The sequence below is a fragment of the Carcharhinus amblyrhynchos genome, chromosome 1 (assembly GCF_965287045.1).
Source record: "Carcharhinus amblyrhynchos chromosome 1, sCarAmb.v2.hapA, whole genome shotgun sequence".
NCBI classification, from domain to species: domain Eukaryota; kingdom Metazoa; phylum Chordata; class Chondrichthyes; order Carcharhiniformes; family Carcharhinidae; genus Carcharhinus; species Carcharhinus amblyrhynchos.
The window spans coordinates 140,577,523-140,604,101 of NC_137324.1; the positions used below are offsets into that span (position 1 = coordinate 140,577,523).

At 44.4% G+C, this 26,579-nt stretch overlaps 1 protein-coding gene across 4 annotated transcripts in view; it reads left to right on the top strand.

The window, feature by feature from the left end:
* Positions 1-26,579, top strand: part of fstl5 (follistatin-like 5) — a 553,829-nt gene that overhangs the window by 155,778 nt on the left and 371,472 nt on the right. For all 4 annotated transcript variants that reach the window (XM_080193441.1, XM_080193448.1, XM_080193454.1 and 1 more), the window contains exon 4: positions 3,912-4,160. In XM_080193441.1, coding sequence (XP_080049567.1) covers positions 3,912-4,160 — 249 coding nt within the window. The remainder of the gene's footprint in view (positions 1-3,911; positions 4,161-26,579) is intronic.

The following is a 26,579-nucleotide window of genomic DNA, read 5'->3' on the forward strand; positions in this document are numbered from 1 at the left end:
CATAGAAACTATTGTCTTGAAATTCCATTGAGCCATTGGCAACACTAACTGTGTTCCTGATGAAGGCAATATCCAGCACTGAGATCATGAAAAATGATCAAGGATGCTGTGACAACAGGCTGGGATTCAGCCAATAAGTTGGAAAGTGTCTCGGAGTGAGTTGACTCTCAGAGAGATGCAATGGATGACTCACACACGTCTACGAGTGGAGACCCTGGCACAAACACAAAGGACAATGAATTTCAAGGAGGAAGAAAATCACAGAACTTCAATGAGACTGACCTTCAGATACTCCTGGAAAAAAAGCAAAAGAAGAGAAAGGTTGCTGGGTGCACATGGGAGAAAAGACAAGGAGATACCTCACATGCTGCCATATTCATCTTCAGACTATTGCTGGAAAACGTTTAATATTTACTGAGATCATAGAGTCATAAAGGTTTACTCATGGAAACAGGCCTTTCGGCCCAACTTGTCCATGCCGCCTTTTTTATTAAATCCCTAAGCTAGTCCCAACTACCTGCATTTGGCCCCTATCCCTCTATACACATCTTAGTCATGTAACTGTCTAAACACTTCTTAAAAGACAAAATTGTATCTGCCTCTGCTACAACCTCTGGCAACTTGTTCCAGATACTCACCACCCTCTTTGTGAAAAAATTGCCCCTCTGGGCCCTTTTGTATCTCTCCCCTCTCACCTTAAACCTACACCCTCTAGTTTTAAACTACTCTACCTTTGGGAAAAGATATTGACTATCTATGCGCCTCATTATTTTATAGACCTCTATTAAATCACTACTAAGTCCCCTGCACTCCAGGGAAAAGAGTTCCAATCTATCCAGCCTTTCCTTATAACTCAAACCATCAAGTCCCGCTAGCATCCTAGTAAATCTTTTCTGCACTCTTTCTAATAATTTATTATATCCTTTCTATAATAGAGTGACCAGAACTGTACACTGTATTCCAAGTGTGGCCTTACCAATGTCTTGTACAACTTCAACAAGATGTCCTAACTCCTATATTCAGTTTTCTGACCAATGAAACCAAGCATGCTGAATGCCTTCTTCACCACTCTGTCCACCTGTGACTTCACTTTCAAGGAGCTATGAACATGTACCCCTAGATCTCTTTGTTCTGTAACTCTTTCCAGCACCCTACCATTAACTGAGTAAGTCCTGCCCTGTTCAATCTACCAAAATGCAGCACCTTGCATTTATCTAAATTAAACTCCAACTGCCATTCGTCAGCCCACTGGCCCAGTTGATGAAGATCCTGTTGCAATTCGAGATAACCTTCTTCACTGTCCACTTTGCCACCAGCAAGGTAACAGAGCAGCTACTGTCCCCTCAACCTCCAAAAGGAAGGTTTGGAGAAATAACTATTCACAATGCTATAGTTTCCGTTATTGTACAGTTCTATTTTGTCCCTGTTATTATGAAGATTTATCAGTTTCCCCTGTCCATATTTTCTCAAGCTGTGATCATCTTTTTCAATACCTGGGTAGTAATCTAAAAATCAGGAGGATTATATAAGGATAATCACATCTTCTCAGCCAGATTACCACACAGGTAATGTTGTTGAAAATCGCATCAAGTCCATGGACTTTGCCCAAGGAGGGGGTCTTAGTTCAGTTGGGCAGTGTGGTCGGTGCAGGCTTGGAGGGCTGTAGGGCCTGTTCCTGTGCTGCAATTTTCTTTGTCCTTTTAATTTTGTCCTGTCATTAATAATGGATCCTAGTGACAGATGTTAAACTAAGACCCCCTCCCTTCCCATCGTATTCATGTCCAGGCTCCCCTTAAAACTCACTATCGTATCACTATCTCCCCGGCAGTAAGTTCCAGGCACCCACCACCCTCTATGTAAAAAAATTGCCTCGTACATCTCTTTTAAACCTATGCCCCCTCGTAATTCACTCTTTCCACCCTGGGAAAAAACTTCTGACTATCTGCTCTGTCCATGTCCCTCATAATCTTGTGGACTTCTATCAGGTCGCCCCTTAACCTCCATCATTCCAGTGAGAACAAACCAAATTTCTCCAACCTCACCTCATAGCTAATGCCTTCCATACCAGGAAATATCCTGGTAAATCTTTTCTATACCTTTTCCAGAGCCTCCATATCTTTCTGGTCGTGTGGCGACCAGAATTGAACACTATACTTAGAGTGTCAAAATATAATCCATCAGAGTTAGAATGGTTTTATAATGGCTAAATTATATTTGATAATTTGCTTGAGTTCTTTGAAGATATAACAAACAAGGTAGATAATGTGGATCCTATACATTAATATATCTGGATTTTCAGGAGGTTTTGGAAAATTGGTGGAATTGAAGATGGATAAACCTCTGAGCAATTTTTAGACTGCCAAGGTTAGAAGGGGCAGTCCAGCCTCAACATCCCTGTCCCGGCAGAGAGCAGCAAAGTCAACCCCATGCCCCCAACCTGAGCCCACCCAACCCAAAATCCTTGAGGGATCTTTTTTCTGCAGTGTGATAGCAGCTGAGGAACAAATGACCAGTCAACCTGCCTCCTTAAGCACCGCCCCCTCCCCGGGATTCAAGACACCATATCAGGGTGTCAGTACCAGTGGGCAGTGCACTGTTGGTATTGCTATGGTTTGTGGCCTGAAAGGAGACCGAGTGTGGGATCTGAGAGGGAAAGGGAGCTGAGGTTGGGTCTGAGGGGGAGGGTGGCTGAGTGAGTGGTCTGAAAGGGAAGGGAATGTTAAGTTCGCCCATATGTTCTCATTAATGCATAAGCATTGTGTACATTAAAAGCAGTGGATTAATTTTTGCTGATGTTTTAAAAATCATTCAAAGGAATAATTTAGTTCAGCACTCAACAGCACACATATCCTGTTCAGTGTTAAAGTTTTAAAACTTATTTGGAGTTTATTTAGTACCAATGGAAAACATACAGGTTCATTGCTTACTGCCTTTGAACATTACTGGCGTATATAAGACATTACATTTGAGTAGTGAGATCCAGTGTGGAAACAGAAAAGCAACAGTTCACAGGAGCAGAAGCTTCTACTCTGGTGGTGAACTTGGAGAAGAAACTTTAATCTTCATACGGACAGGCAAACCAATTAAGCAAAAGTCACTTGGAGTTCATAGATTCACAGACTTTTAGAGTCATAGAGTCTTACAGTATGGAAACATCCCAACTTGCCTATGCTACTTGCCTATTTTTTGAACCACTAAGCTGGTCCCAATTACATGTGTTTGGCCATATCCCTCTATATCCATCTTACCCGTGTAACTATCTAAATGCTTTTTGAAAGACAAAATTGTACCCGCCTCTACTATTACCTCGGTCGGTTGTTCCAGACACTCATCACTCTCTGTGTGAAAAAAATTGCCCCTCTGGATCCTTTTGTATCTCTCTCCTTTCACTAATACCTATGCCCTCTAATTTCGACTCCCCTACTTTTGGGAAAAGATGTTGACAATCTAGTTGAACTATGGCCCTTGTCATTTTATAGACCTCTATTAGACCACCACTAAGTCTCCTACGCTCCAGGGAAAAGAGTCCTAGTCTATCCAGCCTCTCCTTATAACTCAAATCCTAGTAAATCTTTTCTGCACTCTCTTTAGTTTAATAATATCCTTTCTATGATAGGGTGACCAGAACTGTACACAATATTCCAAGTGTGGCCTCACAAATGTTGCTGAAGCTTTTCATTTTGTTGATTGGTTGGCAAGTTGGCCCTGATTGGTTGATGCTTTCATTGTGATTAACAAGCTGTAAATTGAAAAAAAAAATCTGCTTTCTATTATGCAGGTAAGCTGCAGGTCTGTCAAAAGTATAGCTATCTATGTTATTTATCAACTGGCTAGGTGATATAACTTACAATTGCATTCATTTCATACAAACACCCAAGATAACGATAGATCTGGATCTTGTTACTTTTCAGTGTACTATGGTCAGGATGGCCATTTTGGACCCTGTGAAAACAAGTATTGTGGGCTTGGCCGACACTGTATTGTTAACAAGGAGACAGGACAGGCAGACTGCGCATGTATGGAGCGCTGCAAACCCAATTACAAACCTGTGTGCGGTTCTGATGGGGAACTTTATGAAAATCACTGTGAACTTCATCGTGCTGCTTGCCTGAAGAAACAAAAAATTTCAATTGTCCATAATGAAGACTGCTTTTTCAAAGGTAAGATTCAAAATAATAATTTGCAAAATAATGTTTCTTGTTTCAGATAAAAAAGAAGTTCCATTTGGCCTCTGATTTCAGTTGGTATCAGAGTGTGACTGAGCAAAACTTTGGTAATTAAAATAAGTGGAAATGAATTTCTTGTAATGTACTATTCAAGATTAATTGTTTGTTTTTGTAAGATTATATGAAGATTTTCCAGGCCATGTTTCTGGCTTAGAGAAATTAAGATCATATTTCTTCTGAAAAAATGTAAATAAGTTAGGTCACAGGTTGAAGTATGAACAAAAAGATAATTTGAGAGTTTACATTAGTTCACTGTTTACTATCATAAACATAATTTTTTGATTTTTTTTGTCTGTAACTGGATGTGAACTCTTATTTTATATAGCAACAACCACACCAACTTTCATTTCTGTGGGGCCATTTATATAGGAAACCATCCCAAGATATTTTGCTGGACTCTTGTGTTTAAATCCCTTCCTGACCTCTCCTCCCTACCCACTAACTCCTTTCAACAAAACACATTATGAATTATCTTTTCCTCTGACTCCAGCTGTTTGTGCAGCTTCCTTTGTCTCTTCATTGGCAGCAACGCCTTCCTTTCCTAAACCTCTCCATCTCCCTTTTTTAAGAAGCTCTTGATAACACTTCTCTGATTAAGCTTTTGTCACACCTGATAATTATTTCATGAATTCTAAGTCTACATTTTTGACAGTGCCACTGTGGAGTACAATGTTTGTCCATGTTAAAGAGAGTATATCAAGATGGGTGTTGTTCATCCATCGTCGTCGATGATGACCTCGATACCATTAGTCATTTTGAGGCTGGATGCAGTGTGTCCGAAAATGACTGATCAGGTCAATTTGGGCATGGAATGTCCTGGCACATATTGGACAGACTTGTGTAGGCACTGTAGTTGTTGCACTAGTGGCTCTGGACTTGCGCAGCTCATGCTTAAGTTGTGTTTCAGCAATGCACCTTGCTTTGTAAGCTTGACACCTTTGCGGATGAGGCAGTGCCATGTAGGGCGGTTTTGTGCCAGTGTTTCCCAGGTGGTCGTGTCAATGTCGAGCGATTTCAGGGAGGCCTTGAGTGTGTCTTTGTAACATTTCTTCTGCCCTCCATGCAAGCATCTACCAGCAGAGAGTTCCCCAAAGCGGAGCTGCTTGGGTATGCGCTCGTCTGGCATATGGATGACATGACCTGCCCACCGGGTCTGTGCTCTCATCAGCAGTGTGTGGACTGATGGTAGACTTGCTCTTGACAGAACTTCAGTGCCTGGTACTTTGTCTTGCCATCTGATGCGCAATATTCTGCGGACAAGTCACGTGGAAATGATTGCACCATCTTGCATGCTTTCAATACACAGTCCATGTTTCACAGGCATACAGGAGGGTAGTGAGTACCATGGCGCTGAGACCTTCAGTTTTGTTGCTGGGCTGATTCCTTGCATTCCCATACAGTGGAGCGCAGTCTACCGAAAGCAGAACTTGCCTTTGCTACTCTGCAATTATCTTCTGTATCAATAGTCACTGCTTGGGAGAGGGTGCTGCCAAGATAAGTGAACTGCCCTTTGATTGTGATTATGGGTTCTGTGTACGGTGCATGAGGAGCAGGCTGGTGCATGACTTCGGTCTTTTTAATGTTGATGGTGAGTCCAAAGTTGTCACAAGCTGTGAAAAATTTGTCTATACTGACTTGCATCTCTGGCTCTGAGCCAGTAAAAAGTCTGACAACACCAGGTTTTAGTCCAACCGATTTATTTGATGGTAAACTCACAAGCTAGTATACAGATCGCAATCATCGGCAAAGGGGAAGTCTCTCAGAACAGTCTCCTTCACTTTGGTAATAGCTTGAAGTCTCATAGAACATAGAACATTACAGCGCAGAACAGGCCCTTCGGCCCACGATGTTGTGCCGACCAATTAAAAAAGCAATGACCCTCTAACCTAAACCAATCCCTTTCCATCCATAAACCTATCCACGGATCTCTTAAACGCCCCCAAACTAGGCGCATCTACAACTGCAGCAGGCAGGGCATTCCAATCCCTCACCACCCTCTGGGTAAAGAACATACCTCTGACATCCGTCTTATATCCGCCACCCCTTAATTTAAAGCTATGCCCCCTCGTGCTAGCTCTCTCCATCCGAGGAAAAAGGCTATCACTGTCCACCCTGTCAAACCTCTAATCACCTTATATGTTTCAATAAGGTCCCCTCTTAGCCGCCTTCTTTCTAACAAAAACAACCCCAAATCCCTCAGTCTCTCCTCATAGGACCTTCCCTCCATACCAGGCAACATCCTGGTAAACCTCCTCTGCACCCTCTCCAATGCCTCCACATCCTTCCTATAATGTGGGGACCAGAACTGCACACAATACTCCAGGTGCGGACGCACCAGAGTTTTGTACAGTTGCAAAATGACGTTGCGGCTCCTAAATTCAATCCCCCTACCAATAAACGCCAAGACACCGTATGCCTTCCTAACTACCTTATCGACTTGATTCCCAACTTTCAGGGATCTATGTACACATACACGTAGATCCCTCTGTTCATCAACACTATTCAGAGTCCTACCGTTAGCCCTATACTCTACACATCTGTTATTCCTGCCAAAGTGAATTACCTCACACTTTTCCGCATTAAACTCCATCTGCCACCTCTCGGCCCAGCTCTGCAACTTGTCCAAGTCTCTCTGTAAACTATGACACCCCTCTTCACTATCTACCACTCCTCCAACTTTGGTGTCATCAGCAAATTTACTGATCCACCCAACTATACCCTCATCCAGATCATTTATAAAAATTACAAACAGCAGTGGCCCCAAAACAGATCCCTGAGGCACACCACTCGTAACCGAACTCCATGACGAATACTTTCCATCAACCACCACCCTCTGTCTCCTATCTGCTAGCCAATTCCTGATCCAATTAACTAAATCACCCCCAATCCCATACATCTGCATTTTCTGCAGAAGCCTTCCATGGTGAACCTTATCAAACGCCTTACTAAAGTCCATATATACCACGTCAGCTGCCTTACCCCCATCCACCTCTTTGGTCACTTTCTCAAAAAACTCAATAAGGTTAGTAAGGCACGACCTACCCTCCACAAAACCATGCTGACTATCTCCAATCAATTCATTACTCTCTAAATAACTATAAATCCTATCCCTAATAATTTTTTCTCAGGTTGAAGAGCTTCCATCCACTCTGTACTTGAGGCTGATTCCAGCAACACTGTCCTGGAAGGCATCATTCAGCATGGCAGTAAACATCATGCTGAACAGTGTGGGTGCGAGCACACAGCCCTGTTTGACACCATTGGTGACTGGGAATGCCTCAGAGGATTCTCTGCCATCCAGTACTCTGGCCAACGTGCCATCGTGGAACTGGCGCACCATCTGAATGGATTTGGGGGGGCAGCCGAACTTTGACATGATCCTCCACAGGCCTCGTCGGCTGACAGTGTTGAAGGCTTTCGCGAGGTCAACAAAGGTTGTGTAGAGCTCGCAATTCTGCTCCTGACACTTCTCCTGAAGTTGACGCGCAGCAAAAATCATGTCAATGGTCCTGCGAGCTTTGCGGAAGCCACACTGTGACTCTGGAAGCAGGCCTAGCTCCAGATGAGTGACCAGATGATTTAGTAGGACTCTTGCAAGGGTTTTTCCTGTGATGGAGAGCAGCGAGATTCCTCGCTGGTTGTTTCATATTTGTCAATTGCCCTTCCTCTTGTAGAGGTGTACGATGGAAGCATCTTTAAGTTCTTGAGGAATGGATCCTTGCTTCCAAAAGGACTGGAACAACTCAATGAGTTTCTCAATAAGTGCAGGACCAGCAGCTTTTTAGATCTCTGTGGGTATGGCATCTGCCCCTGGGGCTTTGCCACTGGATAGCTGGCTACTACCAGTGGGTCATCCATAGCACTGTTGATATCAACCTGGGGAATCCTGTTTATTGCCTACTTGTTAACAGATGACGGTTGGTTGAGGGTGGCTTCAAAGTGTTCAGCCCATCTCTGCAGGATCTGAGCCCTCTCTGTAATGAGAGTTGTACCATCTGTACTCGGGAGGGGGGAGCTCTCAAGAGATTGAGGTCCATAGAGAGTGTTGAGGGCTTCATAGAACCGTTTCAAGTTGTTTCTGTCAGCGTATCCTTGTATTTCATCTGCCTTGGCCCTCAGCCAGGCATCCTGCATTTTACGCAGTTCATTCTGGATTGTCTTGCGAGCACTGGTAAAAGCATTTTTCTTGGCAGCTGATGATGGGTCGTTCTGATAGGCCCGATGAAGACGGTACTTTTCAACGAGTAAAGCCTGTATCTCCTCATCATTCTCATCAAACCAATCATGCTGCTTGTGGGTAGAGGGCCCGAGTGTCTTCAGTGCAGGTGAATGAACAGCATCCCTGAAGTGTTCCCAGTTCTCCGCAGTGCTGCCAGTGAGATGTAGGTCAGCAAGCTTGATTTCTGAGTCTTCAGCCAGTGCTGAAGCTATGCTGGGGTTCTTTAGCTTGGCCGCATTGATTCTTCTCATAACCTTGCTTCCCTGTGGTCGCTTCTTGGGTCTGATGCGGAGCCTCATTTTGGAGACAATGAGCCTGTGATCTGTCCAACAGTCAGCACCACACATGGCCTTGGTCACTCTGACATCCTGTCTGTCTTTTCTCCTGACAATGACATAGTCGATAAGATGTCAGTGCTTAGAGTGGGGGTGCATCCAAGAGGTCTTGTTACAGGTGGGCAGATAGAAGGTTGTGTTGGTGATGAGGACGTTGTGTGCTGCACAGGTCTTCATTAAGAGTAGGCCATTACTGTTACATTTGCCCACTCCATGCCTTCCAATGACTCCCTGTCAAATTGCAGAGTCACACCCTACTCTTGTATTGAAATCGCCAAGCAAGATCAGCTTGTCGGTACTGCTCACTGCTGACAGTAGGGCATCTAAGTTCTTTAGAACTTGTCTTTCATCTCGTCCGGGTTGTTCATTGTGGGGGCATAGGCGCTGATCAGGGTGGTTTGACTTCTGTTCTGTAGCAGAAGCTGTGATGTCATAAGCCGGTCATTCACATCCTTGGGTCGACCTGCAAGTTTCCAAACAAGGTGACTCCTGACGGCGAATCCAACCCCAGCATCACGACACTCATCACTGCCGTGACTGCTCCAGAGCAAAGTGTATCCACCTCCTGTTTCAGTCAATTGACCTATGTTAGAACATAGAAAAACTACAGCACAAACAGGCCCTTCGGCCCACAAGTTGCACCGATCATATCCCTACCTACTAGGCTTACCTATAACCCTCAATCCTATTAAGTCCCATGTCCTCATCCAGAAGTCTCTTAAAACACCCTATCGAGTTTGCCTCCACCGCCACCGATGGCAGCCGATTCTACTCACCCACCACCCTCTGAGTGAGAAACTTACCCCTGACATCTCCTCTGTACCTACTCCCGAGCATCTTAAACCTGTGTCCTCTCGTAGCAACCATTTCAGCCCTGGGAAAAAGCCTCTGAGAGTCCACCCGATCTATACCTCTCAACATCTTATATACCTCTATCAGGTCACCTCTCATCCTTCGTCTCTCCAAGGAGAAAAGACCGAGCTCCCTCAACCTATCTTCATAAGGCATGCCACCCAATCCAGGTAACATCCTTGTAAATCTCCTCTGCACCCTTTCAATAGCTTCCACATCCCTACTGTAATGAGGCGACAAGGACTGCGCACAATACTCCAAGTGGGGTCTGACTAGGGTCTTATAAAGCCGCAGCATTATCTCCCGACTCCTAAACTCAATTCCTCGATTGATTGATGTTGGCAAGACGAGTTTCACTCAGACTGTAATGTCAATGTTGTATCTTGCAAGCTGTCTGGCAACTAAGGCTATTCTTCTCTCTGGTCTGTCTGCTGTAGGGTTGTCCAAAAGTGTGCGCACGTTCCAAGTGCCAGTGGTGAGCGGTGTCACCTTGTGTTTTACTTTGTTTGTTCAACCACAAGATGGGATCCCCGCCAGCCGCGGTAAACTGGTCAGGGTGTATTGAAGCAGGCAATGTTTAGGGCACCTTTTCTAGCCCCTTCCTCATTCTGTGGAGGTGAGCAGTGCGTTCCTGAAGAGCTCTGCTCAGTCGCCCAGGTAGACGTCAACTTTCACTGCTGCTTCAGTCAGTGGAAAATGACCTTCAGACCTGAGCTGCCTGTGTGCAGGTCTGTGACTACTGCTCTCAGTGTATCCGCACCTGCTGCTTTGTTGCTCACCCACAGACACAGGACTTCAAAGGTTGAACAGGACGACGATAATGGTGACGGTGTCGAGACTAGCGCTTGATTTGGATTAAAGTGAGGGAGAGTTGCGCAGCATCAGCCTCACTCTCTCTTCCCGATTCCCATCTGGATCCAGTGACAAGACAAGAGTCAAGACGGCTGGAGATGGGACTAGATGCAGTGGATGACCAGGACATCTTTCTCACCGAGGGTTGAGACCCATCAGCTACCCTCACCTGGTTTAGCCGGCTTGTCGAAGCCATTACCCAGGGTGTGGCCGCTGTTGCATGCAAACAGCTACAGGGAGCCACAGGTGAGAGCTAAGTGCCAGGTGGGGAGAAAGGGTGGACAAACCATCCTGAAAAGGACGTGACATGTTCCCCCACCAGAGGTATGACCCCTCCCTGATGCCCCATACACACCCATATCAAGATAAGTTATTGTTGGAGGCATTTTTTTTGAAGAAGTAAATGTAAAACTGAGGTTATATAAGTCTTATGATCCCACTTATTGTGCCATAATTGTGCCTGCTGATAGGTCCAATTCTGACCCTCACTAGATTTTAAAGGGGCATCTCATTACTTAGGCCTTGTTATCCACCTATCAGGAAAGGCTTTCCAACCCTCACAACCCCAACTCCAATCTTAGCAATGTATAAAATAAGCCAGGGTGCTAATTAAGGATCATTTAAAAAGTTTTTTGTTCTTTGGGGTACAAGTTGCTTGCTTCAGTCAGAGAGAACTGGGTGTCCTTGCAGAAAGTTAATATGAAGGTGCAGCAGGTAATAAGGAAGGCAAATTGAATTTTGGCATTTATTGCTAATGAGCTAGAGTATAAAAGTAGGGAAGTATTGTGCAACTGTATGGGGCATTGGTGAGACTGCATCTGGAGTACAGTGCACAGTTTTGATCCTCTCACTTGAGGAAGGATGTAAATACATTAGAGAGATTGGGCAGTTTAGCCTATACTTGCTGGAGTTTAGAAGAAGAATGAGAGGAAATCTAATAAAGTTATATAAGATGCTAAAGGGCATTGACAGATGTAGGGCAGACTTTTCATAGTTTCATATAGCCATAGTTTTAGGCTAAGGGGTGGCAGGTTTAAAACAAAAATGAGGAGGAATTACTTCACCCAGAGTCGTGTATCTGTGGAATTCTCTATACCACAGTGTCGTGGATGCCAGAACATTAAACAAGTTTAAGGAGGATCAGTTTTAATTAGCCAAGGGATCAGGGGTTATGGGGCAGGAAGGTGAGATGAGGATGAGATTAGATCAGCCACGATCATATTGAATGGTGGAGCAGGCTCGAGAGACGGAATTGCCTATGTTTGCTCCTAATTCTTATGTTCTTATGTCAGCCTAGCCCTTGGTCCAGATTTGTGCCTGTGTACTCGCCAGTGTACCTCACCTTGGTTGGTGTTATCAGTGACTCAGACTATAATCCCAATGGAACTTTTGACTATGCTAGAGACCCTGGAGCCTTTACAATGCTTCATTTTTTTCAGTCTCTTAAAAGACCACTGCAGAACATCAAGAATGGCAGATGTAACCTGGTTTGTCTTGTTACTTTTGAGGTCCAGCCAGGCCCTCAGTGATGTTTTGCTGCAGAATCATAGAATTTAGGGACTTCTATTTATATTGTGTTTTCAGCTACTTAACTGCCACAATAATGGTAGGACATAACACAAGATTGGATTTGGTGCAAAGGGGAACAGCAGCAATGTTTTTTAATAAACAGTGCCTTGATAGAGAAATCTGAAGCAGAGTATGAATGATGATCTCAATAATTTAGTGATTATCATTGCAGTATCTGTTATACTGCATTGCTGTCCTTACTACATTTCTAATTAAAAATGAAAGAGTGACAATTACTGCTTTAAAAGGAATGTTTCCCGATATAACATCAGAATTATGCCGACCGATTGTCAGAAACTCCAAAGAGATTCCTGGTCGTAAAAATCACAATCATTACCTGACATGATTCTAATCTTCTTAAATAAAATCCAAATTGGATCGCACTTATTTTTTTCCTAATAAAAATCAGTTCAAGAGATGCATCCCCATCCTGTACTCAGTACTGTACACAACACAATGTCACAGGTGCAGTGACACAAATCACCAGTTTGCTTCTTAAGAAGCTTTCGGAGTTTTTCCTCGAATTTAGGTGGACATTCATTTATGATCCATCACCCAGAGCAATTTGTGAATTTGTAGTGGAAATTGGTACAAACTAAAGGTTCGTAGGCATTTAAAATTGTGCTTGTAAGGTTGATTCAGTTGTGTGGATGCTGTTTCAGAAAACTATAGCACTATTGTACACAACTCTGGTGCGGCCGCACTTGGAGTATTGTGTGCAGTTCTGGTCCCCACATTATAGGAAGGGTGTGGAGGCTTTGGAGAGGGTGCAGAGGAGGTTTACCAGGATGTTGCCTGGTAGGAGGGGAGGTCCTATGAGGAGAGACTGAGGGATTTGGGGTTGTTTTCGCTAGAAAGAAGGCGGCTAAGAGGGGATCTTATTGAAACATATAAGATGATTAGAGGTTTAGATAGGGTGGATAGTGACAGCCTTTTTCCTCGGATGGAGGAAGCTAGCACGAGGGGGCATGGCTTTAAATTAAGGGGGTTAGTTATAGGATGGATGTCAGGGATAGGTTCTTTACCCAGAGGGTGGTGAGGGATTGGAATGCCCTGCCTGCTGCAGTTGTAAATGCGCCTAGTTTGGGGGCGTTTAAGAGATCCGTGGATAGGTTTATGGATGAAAAGGGATTGGTTTAGGTTAGAGGGTCATTGTTTTTTAACTGGTCGGCGCAATATCGTGGGCCGAAGGGCCTGTTCTGCACTGTAATGTTTTATGTTCTATGTTCTATTGAAAATGTTTTTTCAATTTTTCTCTTTAATAAGCACAAACATATTTTGTTACTTGAAGCTTATTCTGGTTTACTGTAGCAAAGACAAAGCAAATCACGGTCTTGCAACTGATTCTTAGCAACTCTTTCTGATTGCCGCATCAATGCTGCAAGACAACACAGTCTTTTACTGTTAGCAGTGGAGAGCAGCTGAAATCCGCACACGCCAAATTACAGATACAGTTTATCAATCAGATACTTTCGACCAGCTCACTTACTCAAAAGTTTACCCTGGTGCCCTTATTTGCGAGATAGACAAAGGACAAACACAAGTAAAGGTTCAATCAGTTTATTAATAATAACACTATTAACCCTTAAATTACCCACATAAAACAAGAGGATACCCCAAATTCAAGTATACTACCCGCAGCAATCGTTTAGCTAAACTGCAGGCTTGATTCTTTAAGCCCCTCCGGTCCATCATCACAAAGGCGAGTCTCGATGGCAGCTTCTTCCCTCCTTCTTTGGTCAGTCTTTATTTTAAAAATATACTTTATTCATAAAAAAGCTCTTAAATAAACCATTGCAAAATGACATATCCAACAATTACAAACAGTACAAAAAAAGTCATTTTTACAGTTCTATATGATGCTTATTTACTCATTACATTTATTACATTTCAATATTTGAAACGATATACATCCATCAGATTTTACTGTGTGCTGTTGTTTTTCAGATTAGCACATAGTTACACAGGCTGAGGGTGTTCTACAGTTACCAGGCCCTCGGTCTGCCTCAGTTGAAAGGCTTTACACAGTGGCCTTTCCCTATTGTGTCTTTGCAGCGGCTGCCCCAAGCTTGAGTGCGTTCCTCAGCACGTCCTGGACCTTGGAATGTGCTGGTCTGCAACACTCGGTCGAGGACAAATTTTTCAACTGGAAGATCGGCAAGTTTTGGGCGGACCAAAGTGCGTCCATCACTGACTTCCAGATGGTCAAGGTCGCTTCCCTTGTTGAGTCCTCATTGCTGGTGTGTCTGAGAAGAGTATTTTTATCCCTTTGCTTGCCTGCCTTTCTAGAAACTTCTCTGGTTTCCAGCCAGTGAAATCCCCGGAGGGTTCCTAATACCCAGTAGGTTTCTTGATGTCTGCATGACAGGCCACCGGGGCCCGCCAGTGCTGCTGAGGCTCTTGAATAGTCAAAATCCGTTATCTTGATGACCTGCTTTCATTACTAACTCACATAGTGTATGTCACAATCAGAAGTTCATTAAAGGACAGAACAAGCATGATTTACTGCTTTATTCACTCATTATATGCTGATAGCAATGAAGAGCTATTGCTTTTTCTTGCCAATTTGTATGTTCTTCCTTGAATCTGATATTATCTCTAATTTCCTTTCTAAGCCATGGTTTGGCCACAATTCCCTTATCACTCGTGCACCAAACAGGAGTCACCAGGGTCTCCCTTTTAAATTTGTTCAAACTATTGTCACTGTCCAAAATGAGGTGATGCAGATCAGCGTGATTTATGGCATCATATTGTGTGTTTAGAAATGAAATGGAAAATGCTTTTTCAAAAACTTATGGCAGGATCTTGAGCCCATCCTCTTTGTTAGTGGAAATAATGGCACAGGCTCAAAATGCAGAGAGTTTGGAGAAGTGTGATTCTCACTGGCGAACTTGTATTTTTCCTAAATGCTAGTCATTCAGTCAGCTCAGCTAACTGGCTAGTTCTGCTGGTTATCATCACCCATATTTTAATATATCTCCTGAAATACATTTCAAACATGAATGGATGAAGACCCAAATTTATGATCAACAATTGTTGCCTGCCTTTACTATCCATGTATTGGTGCATATTAAGTGTATTGGACTTGAAAATCAGTTTATGACTTTTCACTTTCATCCTTCTCAACTAATCCCACCATAGCATTTGGTGGAATTTAAATTAAATTAAGGATGAATTCAGTTAACTAAAATATGGAATTGGAAGCTATTCTGAGTTAAAACTATCATTGATTGTCTTAGAAACCTATCTGGTTCAATAGAAATCTGCGATCTCTACTGGGTGTTGTCTCAGACTTACAGCAGCTATGAAATGACCGAGGAAGCCAATCAATGTGCCAATCTGTTCCAGAAAATTCAAAGGGGAAGGAAACTAAATCAACCACCTGACATCAGAAATGACAATGGTACACCCAGCCCAGCTAATCCTGCAAAGTCCTCCTGGGAGCATGTATCAAAATTGACCAGTCAAGCTACAGCCTGACCTAGTCATAGTCACTGTCCCAGATACCACCATCATTGTCCCTGGGGTACTTCATAGAATCCCTACAGTGCAGAAGGAGGCCAATTTGGTCCATTGGGTGTGCACCAACTCTCTCTGACAGACAGCCTTTCCAGGGACCCTTTCCCCCACCCTATCCCTGTAACCAATTTAACATGGCTAATCTATCTAACTTACACATCTTGGGGCACCAAGGGATAATTTACTATGTCAATCCACCTAATCTGCACATTTTTGGTCTGCAGGATGAAACCTATTGACATGGGGAGAATGTGCAAATTGCATACAGACGTTCACCCAAGGCCAAAATTGAGCCCAGGTTGCTGGCGCAGTAAGGCAGCTGTGCTAACCATTGTGCCGGCATACTGCCCATTGGCAGGAGAGACCCACCATGTGTGACAACGCAGTGAAACACAGAGGGAGGTGTCATGGGATTCCTTAAAATTGACACTGACCCCATGAAGTGTCAAAACATTGGGTCAGATGTGGGCAAGGAAACTTGATGCTGATTGCCATGTTGATGAATCAGTATTCCATGTTGACACCACTTTGAAAAAACACTGAGGATGGAATTTACTCTGGGTGTAGAACTTCAATGTAGCAGCACTTCTGACTGAGCTGGGCAATTCCTGAAAGGAATATCTGCCAGAAAGAACAGAAAGCAGTTGGGGAGGGACCCACAAGAGGGAAAAACTTATTTGACTTTGTCTTCACCAATCTACCCATCTCAGATGCGTAATCATATCGGTACAAGTGTCTATAACACAGTTGTTGTGAAGACAAAGTGCTCCATCTATCTCTGTTTCTATAACCTGGCAATTTCTTTGCAAAAAGATTATTAGAATCAATTTTGTCACATGGCTCATGAGTCTTATTATTCTATGATCTGAACACACTTGAGCTTTTGGTTTCTTTGGGAGCTTAATGAACTTATTGAGCACAATGAACACTGACTGCATAATATCCTTAGCAAGGAATCCTGTTCTGTAAATTTTGTAATGGAGGCTTGTCAGTATCCCAGTGCTAAGTTACTGTGACCAGTCTGTAGAAATAGACATAGATGATAGCCAGTCAGGATTCTGAATAAAGAAAGGAATAAGAGAGTTCTTGGTGGCAAGGCTGCAAAGGCAAGTGAGCTCAGACAATTGAGCGCCGGGCTCGCTAATGCCATGCAAATAAACATTTCAATAAATTTGAATAATGTACTCAGCCTCTTGCCGGAAATGGGTGCGAAGCTGATTGCATCAGAAATCCGATGCCAGTAAGAACGTGAGGGCTGAGAAATTGGGTGCGATCCTCATTTCTCGGCTCTCGCGAGATTTTATCAGCTCACTCCACCCATCGATGGGCAGGACAAACCGATAAAATCACAGCCCTAGGGTCATAGTCAGAAAAGGCCATTTGGCCCATTGAGTCTGCACTGACAATGACTAGCACTAAAGCCACACTAACCCTTTCCCAGCGCTTGTACCATATGAATGTTGTGAAGTTTCAAGTGCTCGTTCAAATACTTCTTATCAGTTGTAAGTTTTGGGCCTTCACTACCTTCCCAGATAGTGCATTCCAGATTCTCGCTGCCCTTTATGTAGAGGATCATTGAATCCTACAGTACAGAAGGAGGCCATTTGGCCCATCAAGTCTGCACCGATCACAATCCCATCCAGCCCAAACCCCGTGTATTTACCCTAGCTAGTCTCCCTGACAATAAAGGGCAACTTAGCATCGCCAATCCACCTACCCTGCACATTTTTGGACTGTGGGAAGAAACCAGAGCACCCAAAGGAAACCCACGCAAACGTGGGGAGAGCATGCAGACTCCGCACAGTGACCCAAGCCGAGAATCGAATCTGGTCCCTGGCGCTGAGAGGTAACAGTTCTAACCACTGTTCTGCCCTGTGTAAAAAAAACTTGTCTCCCATATTTCCTTTAAACTTTCCCACTTTTACCTTAAACCTACGTCCCCTAATAATTCACATTTCTACCCTGGGAAAAATCATTCTATCCATGCCGCTCATAATTTTGTAAACTTCTACCAGGTTGCCCCTCAGCCTCCACATTCAAGTGAAAATAAACTAAATTTGCCTAATGTCACCTCATGGCTAATACTCTCCACACCAGACAACATCTTTTCTGTACCCTCCCCAAAGTCTCCACATTCTTCTGGTAGTGTGGTGATCAGAACTGTACACAATATGGCACAGCTAAAGTTCAAATAGTATGTGAGTGGGTGCCCTTCCTTGTTGGAGCTGCAAACTGTGTGGGAGGCAGCCACAACAGAGGGCCAGTACTGGGTGCAATAATGAGGTCCTGGAGTCCTGCTTTGGGAGGGCCTAGGCTTCATGGGCAGTGTGAGGGGTATCAGTGATGGAGAGCTATCCTGCCTCATGAGGCATAGAGACCCTCTCACTTGGGTTAATGAAACTGACAACACTCACTCTGTCAATAGTGTGAGGTTGGAGGAGATTATTTACAGGAAGTTTAAATTCACTTCTCTGTGAAATGATTGTCAGGTATAGCAGTGAGAGTGTGTTGATTGCTTTTATGCAAGGCTGCTTAACTGCACAGCGTTGATTACCCCAAAGAATGAGACTGCCCTCTAGGGAATTGCTTCAAAAGCTAATTGCATATCTCCCCAGATTCAGCTGTGTCTCATCAAGGTGACTGTTGTTGCCAGGGTGACTAACTGACAATCTTTTGAGGGGTTCAGCATGTCAGTTTAATATCCAGAGGTGGATCTAGTTGCATGTTCTGGAGAACAAGGTCGATCCTTTGAAACACCAAACCCCAAAAATGTACATACATCTTTCAATTCAAGCCATAGCAGTACTTAGCTCACACTGTGAACAACCCCCAAGCAAGATAAGATGGTAAAAGCTGGCACCATTACCCTGTTCAATATCATGCCTGACACCATTTTTGAGGTGCCCTGTCAGGATGCAGACCTTGTTGTTTTGTCTCATAGAACCCCTACAGGGCAAAAGGAGGCCATTCGGCCCATTGGGCATGCATTAATCCTCCAACAGAGCATCTTACCCAGGCCCTAGCTCCATAACTTCACGTATTTACCCCACTAATCCCCCTGACCTATACGTCTTGGGACACTAAGGGGCAATTTAGCATGAATAGTCCACCTAACCTGCACATTTTTGAACTGTGGGAGGAAACCAGAACACTCAGGGGAAACCCACATAGACATGGGGAAAACATGCAAACACCACATAGTCAGTGACCCAAGGCTGGAATTGAACCTGTGAGGCAGCAGTGCTAACCATTGTGCCACCATCATGCAATCTCTCTGATACACTTCAGTGCTATGCAAGGTTGGGACTTGCATTCTTTAGCAGGGTGGTGGTGGGGTAGGGGGTGCGGTCTGCAGTCAGATGCCAGGAGACACTAGAAGCTTGGCACTATTCATTGTGTTGGAATATAGAGGGAGTTATGTATAGGAGTGGCGATAGCCTCATGGTATTATCGCTCAACTATTAATCCAGAAACTTAGTTAATGTTCTGGGGACCTGCGTTTGAATCCTGCCACGTCAGATGGTGGAATTTGAATTCAATAAAAAATATCTGGAATTAAGAATCTACAGATGACCATGAAACCATTGTCGATTGCCAGAAAAACCCATCTGGTTCACTAATGACCTTCAGGGAAGGAAATCTGCTGTCTTTACCTGTTCTGACCTACATGTGACTCCAGAACCACAGCAATGTGGTTGACTCCTAACTGCCATCTGAAATGGCCTAGCAAACGACTCAGCTGTAACAATTGCTATGAAGTATCAATAAAGAAATAAAACCAGACAGACTACCTGGCATCGACCTAGGCATCATAAAAAACAATGGCAAAACAAACAGCCCTGTCATCCTGACTAACTTCTGGGATCTAGGCCAAAATTGGGAGAGCTGCCTCACAGACTAGTCAAGCAACAGCCTGACATAGTCATTGTCAAGGAATCATACCTTATAGCTAACACCCGTATTACCATCCCTGGATACATCCTGTCCCACCGGCAGGACAGACCCAGCAGAGGTGATGGCACAGTAGTATACAGTTGGGAAGAAGTTGCCATGGGAGTCCTTAACATTGACTTTGGACCCCATGAACTCTCATGGCTTCAAGGTTAAACATGGACAAGGAAACCTCTTACGGGTTATCACTTCCCATCCTCCTTTGGCTGATGAATCAGTATTCCTCCATGTTGAACAACACTTAGAGGAAGTACTGAGGGTGGCAAAGGTGCACAATGTACTCTGGATGGGGGATTTCAATATCCACCATCAAGAGTGGCTCGGCAGCAGCACTAATGATTGAGCTGGTTGGGTTCTAAAGGATATAACTGCTAGACTGGGTCTGCAGCAGATGGCGAAGGAACCAACAAGAGGAAAAAACATACTTGACCTCATCCTTACCAATCTGCCGCCTGCAGATGCATCTGTCCATGACACCATCAGTAAGAGTGATCACTGCACAGTCCTTATGGAGACGAAATCCCACTTTCACATTAAGAATTACCTCCTTCATGTGTGGCACTATCAGCGTGCTAATTGGGACAGACTTCGAACAGATCTAGCACTCAAGACTGGGCATTCATGAGGTGCTGAGGGCCATCCACAGCAGTGGATTTGCACTCCAGCACAATCTGCAACCTTGTGGCCCAGCATATCCCCGACTCAGCCCATTACCATCAAGCCAGGGGATCAGCCCTGGTTCAGTGGAGAGTGCAGGAGGGCATGCCAGGAGCAGTGCCAGGCATACCTAAAAATGAGGTGTCAACCTGGTGAAACCGCCAAAGAGGACTGCTTGCATGCCAAACGGGAAAAACTGCAAGCAATAGACAGAGCTAAGCGATACCACAACCAACAGATCAGATCGAAGCTCTGCAGTCCTTCCAGATCCAGTCGAGAATGGTGGTGGACGATTAAGCAACTCACTTGGGGGGGTGGGGTGCTCCACAAATGTTCCCATACTCAGTGATGGAGGAGCCCAGCACATCAGTGCAAAAGATAAGTATTCGCAGCAATCTTCAGCCAGAAGTGCTGTATGGATGATCCATCTCGGCTTCCTTCAGTGGTCCCCAAGCATTTCAGATGCCAGTCTCCAGCCAATTCGATTCACTCCATGTGATATCAAGAAATGGTTGGAGGCACTGGCTACTGCAAAGGCAATGGGCCCTGATAACATTCTGGCAATTGTACTGAAGACTTGTGCTCCAAAACTTGCTGTCCCCCTAGCCAAGCCCTCCCCAACAATGTGAAAATTTGCCCTACTATGGCCTGTACACAAAAAGCAGGACAAATCCAACCCAGCCAATTACCACCCCATCAGTCTACCCTCAATCATCAGTAAAGTAATGGAGGGAGGCATTGACAATGCTATCAAGCAGCACCTGCTCAGCAATAACCTGCACAATGATGCCCAGTTTGGGCTTTACCAGGGTCAATCAGCTCCTGACCTCATTACAACCTTGGTTCAAACATGGAGCTGAATTCCAGAGGTTAAGTGAGAGTAACTGCCCTTGACATCAAAGTAGCATTTGACTGAGTGTGACATCAAGGAGCTCTAGCAAATCTTGAATCAATGGGTATCAGGGGACAAACTCTCTACTGGTTGGAGTCAAACCTGGTACATAGAAAGATGGTTGTGATTGTTGTCTCAGTCAGTCATTTCAGCTCCAGGACATCTCTGCAGGAGTCCCCCAGGATAGCGTCCTAGGCCCAACCATCTTCATGTACTTCATCAATGACTTTCCCTCCCTCATGAGGTCAGAAGTGGGGATGTTCGCCAATGATTGCACAATGTTCAGCATCATTCATGACTCCTCAGACACTGAAACAGTCCATGTTCAAATGCAACAAGATCCGGACAATATCCAGGCTTGGGCTGTCAAGTGGCAAGTAACATTTGCACCACACAAATGCCAGGCAATGACCATTGCCAATAACAGACATTCTAACCACCGTTCCTTGACATTCAATGGTGTAACCATCACTGAATCCCCCACTGTCAATATCCTTGGCATTGCCTTTGACCAGAGACTCAGCTGGGCTCATCACATAAACAGAGTAAGACCACTCAATGCGCATTATGCGCAGTGGCTACAAGAGCAAGTCAGAGGTTAGGAATATTGCGGCAAGTAACTGACCTCCTGACTCCGCAGAACCTATCCACCATCTACAAGGTACAAGTTAGGAATGGGTTGGAATACTCCCCACTTGCCTGGATGAATACACCTCCAACAACACTCAAGAAGCTTGACACCATCCAGGACAAAGCAGCCCACATGATTATTACCACATCTACAAACATTCAATCCCTCCACCACCGTCACTCACTAGCAGCAGTGTGTATTATCTGCAAGATGCACTGCAGCAATTCACCAAAGATCCTGAGACAGCACCCACAGCCACTTCCATTTAATAGGACAAGGGAGGCAGGTACATGGGAACACCTGCAAATTACCCTCCAAGCCACTCACCATCCTGACTTGGAAATATATCACTGTTGCTTCACAGTCGCTGGGTCAAAATCCTGGAATTCCCTCCCTAACAACATTGCAAGTTAATCCTCAGAACGTGGGCTGCAGTGATTCAAGAAGGCAGCTCACCACCACCTTCTCAAGGGAACGAGGGATAGGCGATAAATGCTGGCCAGCCAGCGACATCCATGCCCCACAAATGAATAAAAATAATGTGAGGGATGGTGTGAGGAGAGCAGAAATTCACAGGTAACGGGAGGCACTTGGGTGGAAGTCACGGCTGTGTGGAGCGATGAGGATCAGGGCTCTGTTAGGACTCCTCAGTGCTCGCTGTGGCGTTCTCACTCTTTCAGTGCATGATTCATAAGAATCATGGAGCCTATTGAGTTGGTGTTTCTACTGGTCAAGATTGACCAGAAGAAGAGACAACAATGTATTGCTGTGTATGGCCAGGACTAGCAGCCTACAGGGAGCAGGATGAGACATGGAGGAGCAATGTCAGAAACAGTACCAGCCAAAAATCTTCTGAAGCCAATAATATTACTACCTTCAGTGGTTTGAGCTGCAGTGCTGGAGATGACTGTGCCTGTCCCGGGGACAGTGGACCACCTTTGCCATATACTGCATGAGCTGACTCCTCATGCAACTGGAGAATACCCAATGTTTGTGGCCCTTAAAGTTACAGCTGCTCTGAACTTTCATGCTCTATTTTGCAGCACAGGGGAGATCAGCAGCATCGCCCAGATTGCCACTCACAAACGTATCAGGAACGTGACCAATGCTCTGTATGCAATGGCTAAAATATTTACCAACTTTGATTGGGACCAGGTGAGTCAGGACACCAGGACAGTGGGCTTCACCCACCTAGCAGGGATGTCACAGACGCAAGGTCTGATAGATTCCTCCAAGTGGCTCTGAAGTCACCATGGTGGTATTCAGGAACTGTAAGGGTCCCTCTGGTCCAGCCTGTCTGCGACCACACAATGTGCATTATGCAGATGTGTGCCCTTTTTCCTGGCGAGCACCCATGACAGTTTACAACTCTTTACGATCGTCTGAGGTCTCTATCTGCTTCAATGAGATGACCATCATCCCAGTACCAAAGAAAAGCCAAGCAGCGTGCCTCAATGATATCTATCATTATGAAATGCTTCGAAAGGCTAGTCAAAGCACAAATCAATTCCAGCCTCCCAGAGTGCCTGGATCCACTACATTTCGCCTACTGTGCAACAGGTCCACTGCAGAAGTCATCTCCCTAGCCCTACACTCAACCCTGGAACACCTAGATAACGAAGACACCTATGTCAGACTCCTATTTATTGACTACAGCTCAGTCTTTAACACCATTATTCCTACAAAACTCATCTCCAAACTCTGTAGCCTGGGCCTTGGCTCCTCCCTCTATGACTGGATCCTGAACAACTTAACCCACAGACCACAATCAGTAAGGATAGGCAATAACACTCCTCCAAGATAATCCTCAGCACCGGTGTCCCACAAGGCTGCGTACGCAGCCCACTACAATACTCCTTGTACACATATGACTGTGTGGCAAAATTCTCCTCCAACTTAATTTTCAAGTTTGCTGGTGACACCATCATAGTGGGTCAGATCTCAAACAATGACGAGACAGAGTACAGGAATGAGATAGAAAATCTGGAGAACTGGTGCGGTGACAATAATCTCTCCCTCAATGTCAACAAAACAAAGGAGATTGTCATCGACTTCAGGAAGCGTAGAGGAGAACATGCCCCTGCCTACATCAACAGGGACAAAGTTGAAAGAGTCGAGAGTTTCAAGTTTTTAGCTGAAAAGGTCACCAACAACCTGTCTGGGTCCCCCCACGCTGACACCATAGTTAAGAAAGCCGACCAACGCCTCTATTTTCTCAGAAGACTAAGGAAATTTGGCATCTCAACTACGACTTTCACCAACTTTTACAGATGCACCATAAAAAGCATTCTTTCTGGCTGTATCACAGCTTGGTGTAGCTCCTGCTCTGCCCAAGACTGCAAGAAACTACAAAAAATGTGAATGTAGTCCATCATGCAAACCAGCCTCCCATCCATTGACTCTGTCTGCACTTCCTGCTGCCTCGGAAAATCAGCCAGCATAATTAAGGACCTCATGCACTCCAGACATTCTCTCTTCTACCTTCTCCCATCGTGAAAAAGATACAAAAATCTGAGGTCAAGTACCAACCGACTCAAGAACAGCTTCTTCCCTACTGCCATCAGACTTTTGAATGGACTTACCTTGCATTAAGTTGATCTTTCTGTACACCCTACCTATGACTGTAACACTACATTCTCCATTCTCGTTTCCTTCTCTATGAATGGTATGCTTTGTCTGTATGGCACACAAGAAACAATACTTTTCACTATATACAAATGGATGTGACAATAATAAATCAAATCAAATCAGTTACGTCGCAAACCCCAGCTGTCTTTGAGAACAAGTGGCAGCTGGAGTGATGGCTCCTTGGGGATAAGGAGCTGACTGATGGCGCCAGTGCGGAGGCCACGAACATCAGTGGAGACTTGATACAAGTTCCCTGAATGTCTCGGACAATTCAAGACTGGATGAGGAAGAAGGCTATTATCGAGTCCAAAGTGTGTAATTCAGCTACAACGGTAGAGGAATATGGAAAGTGCAAGAGGGAACTAAAGAAAGCAATTGGAAGAGCAAAAAGAGGCCATAAGAAAGGGTTTGTGAACAGAATTAGGGAGAATACTAAGATATTTTATAAATACATTTTAAGGAAGAGGTTAACAAGGGTGAGAATAGGGCCTATTAGTGACCAAGGGGGCAATCTGTGTTTGAAGCTGCAAGATATTGGAAAGTGTTACATTAATACTTCTTTTATGTCTTCACTCAGGAAAAGGAGAATGTCGGAACAAAATTCAGGAAAAGGGACTGTGAGGAACTTGCACAATTTGATATAGGAAATAGGGAGGTATTGGAGGTTCTGAGGTTAAAAATAGACAAATCTCCATTCCTGGGTGAATTGCATCCCAGGCTGCTGTGGAAGGCAAGGCAGGAAATTGCAGGGGCTTGACAGAAATTTTTAATTCCTCTCTGTCCATGGGGGAAGTGCCAGAGGACTGGAGAACAGCTCATGTGGCTCCACTTTTCAAGAAGGGTGGTAGAGATGAACCAGAAAATTACGGACTGGTGAGTCTCATGTCAGGGCAACAGAAACTATTGGAGAAAATTCTGAAGGAGAGAATTAATATCCACTTGGAAATGCACGGGTTGATTAGTGGTAGTCAGCATGGCTTTATCAGAGGGAGGTCATGTCGAACACATTTGTTAGAAGTTTTCAGAAATATGATCGTGTGTGGATAAGGGAAGTTCAGTTCTGTGGTTTATATGGATTTTAGCAAAACTTTTGACAAGGTTCCACATGAGAGATTCAGTGAAAAGGTAAATAATGTAAATTCAAGGAAGCTCAGTGAGCTGGATCAGAAACTGGCTTAACAATAGGACTCAAAGGGTGGTGGTAGAAGACTATTCAAGGATGCCGGTGTCCTGTGGTGTTGTGGTGTACTCAGTGTTGAGTCCTTTATTGTTGTTATACATAAATGATATGGATGAAAATGTGTATGTGTCTGTTTGGGGAGTGGGGGGAGGATGTGGATGATGAGCTTTTTTGCAGACGACACCAAGATTGGTAGGGTAGTTAATAGTGAAGAAGGTTATAGGTTATAGATAGATACAGATGGGTTGGTCAGATGGGCAGAGCAGTGGCAGATGGTATTTACTGCTGTTAAGTATGAGATGATGTAGTTTAGAAGAACAAATAAGGGAGTATTTAGGGAATGGCAGGACAACACTGAGAAGCTCAGAGAGTTTCAGTGGTGCTGACGAGAAACCCTGCCATTGAAAATAATCGTGAAGGAAACATCCCAAAATCCCAAATGGTTGAGGAGAGACATATTTCTAATGCATGGAAAACGCTGCTTTGTATGATGTTAATGAAATCTGATGCAATGATATCACTAACTGAATCATTAAACCTTCATCTTAAATTAATTTTGGAAAAGAATTGAAAATAATTTTTAAGTGTAACATGTAGATCTTGAATTTTATTACATAACTGCCCATGAATTATGTAGTCAGACATATTTGTGATGAATAAGAAGTTCTCTCTTCTCTTTCTTTAACTGATTATTGCACAGTAGCTTTCGCTAGGTGACGTCGCTGAGATCAGTTCTCCCAAAGCTGATGGAGATGCAGAAGCAGAGCTGGGGATTGCAGGAGGGGCTGTCAGCAACATTCCAGCAACAAGGCTGTTTGGTGGAGTTCCATAGTCTTCAAGCACAGGAGGTGGTGCTAGCATTGCATGGCACCCAGGTCAACACTGCAGGGGTGGCAACCACAGTGGAAAGCCTGGGGCAGGAAAGGGTGGCCATGGATGTTAGGGTACCATGAGTCACTGGGGACCATGGCTGATAGCCTCGGGAGCATGCTCATGACACAGAGGGCATTGACACCATAGCCCAATCATAGCAGCCCATGGCTGTGGGTTTTGAGAGTATGGTCCAGT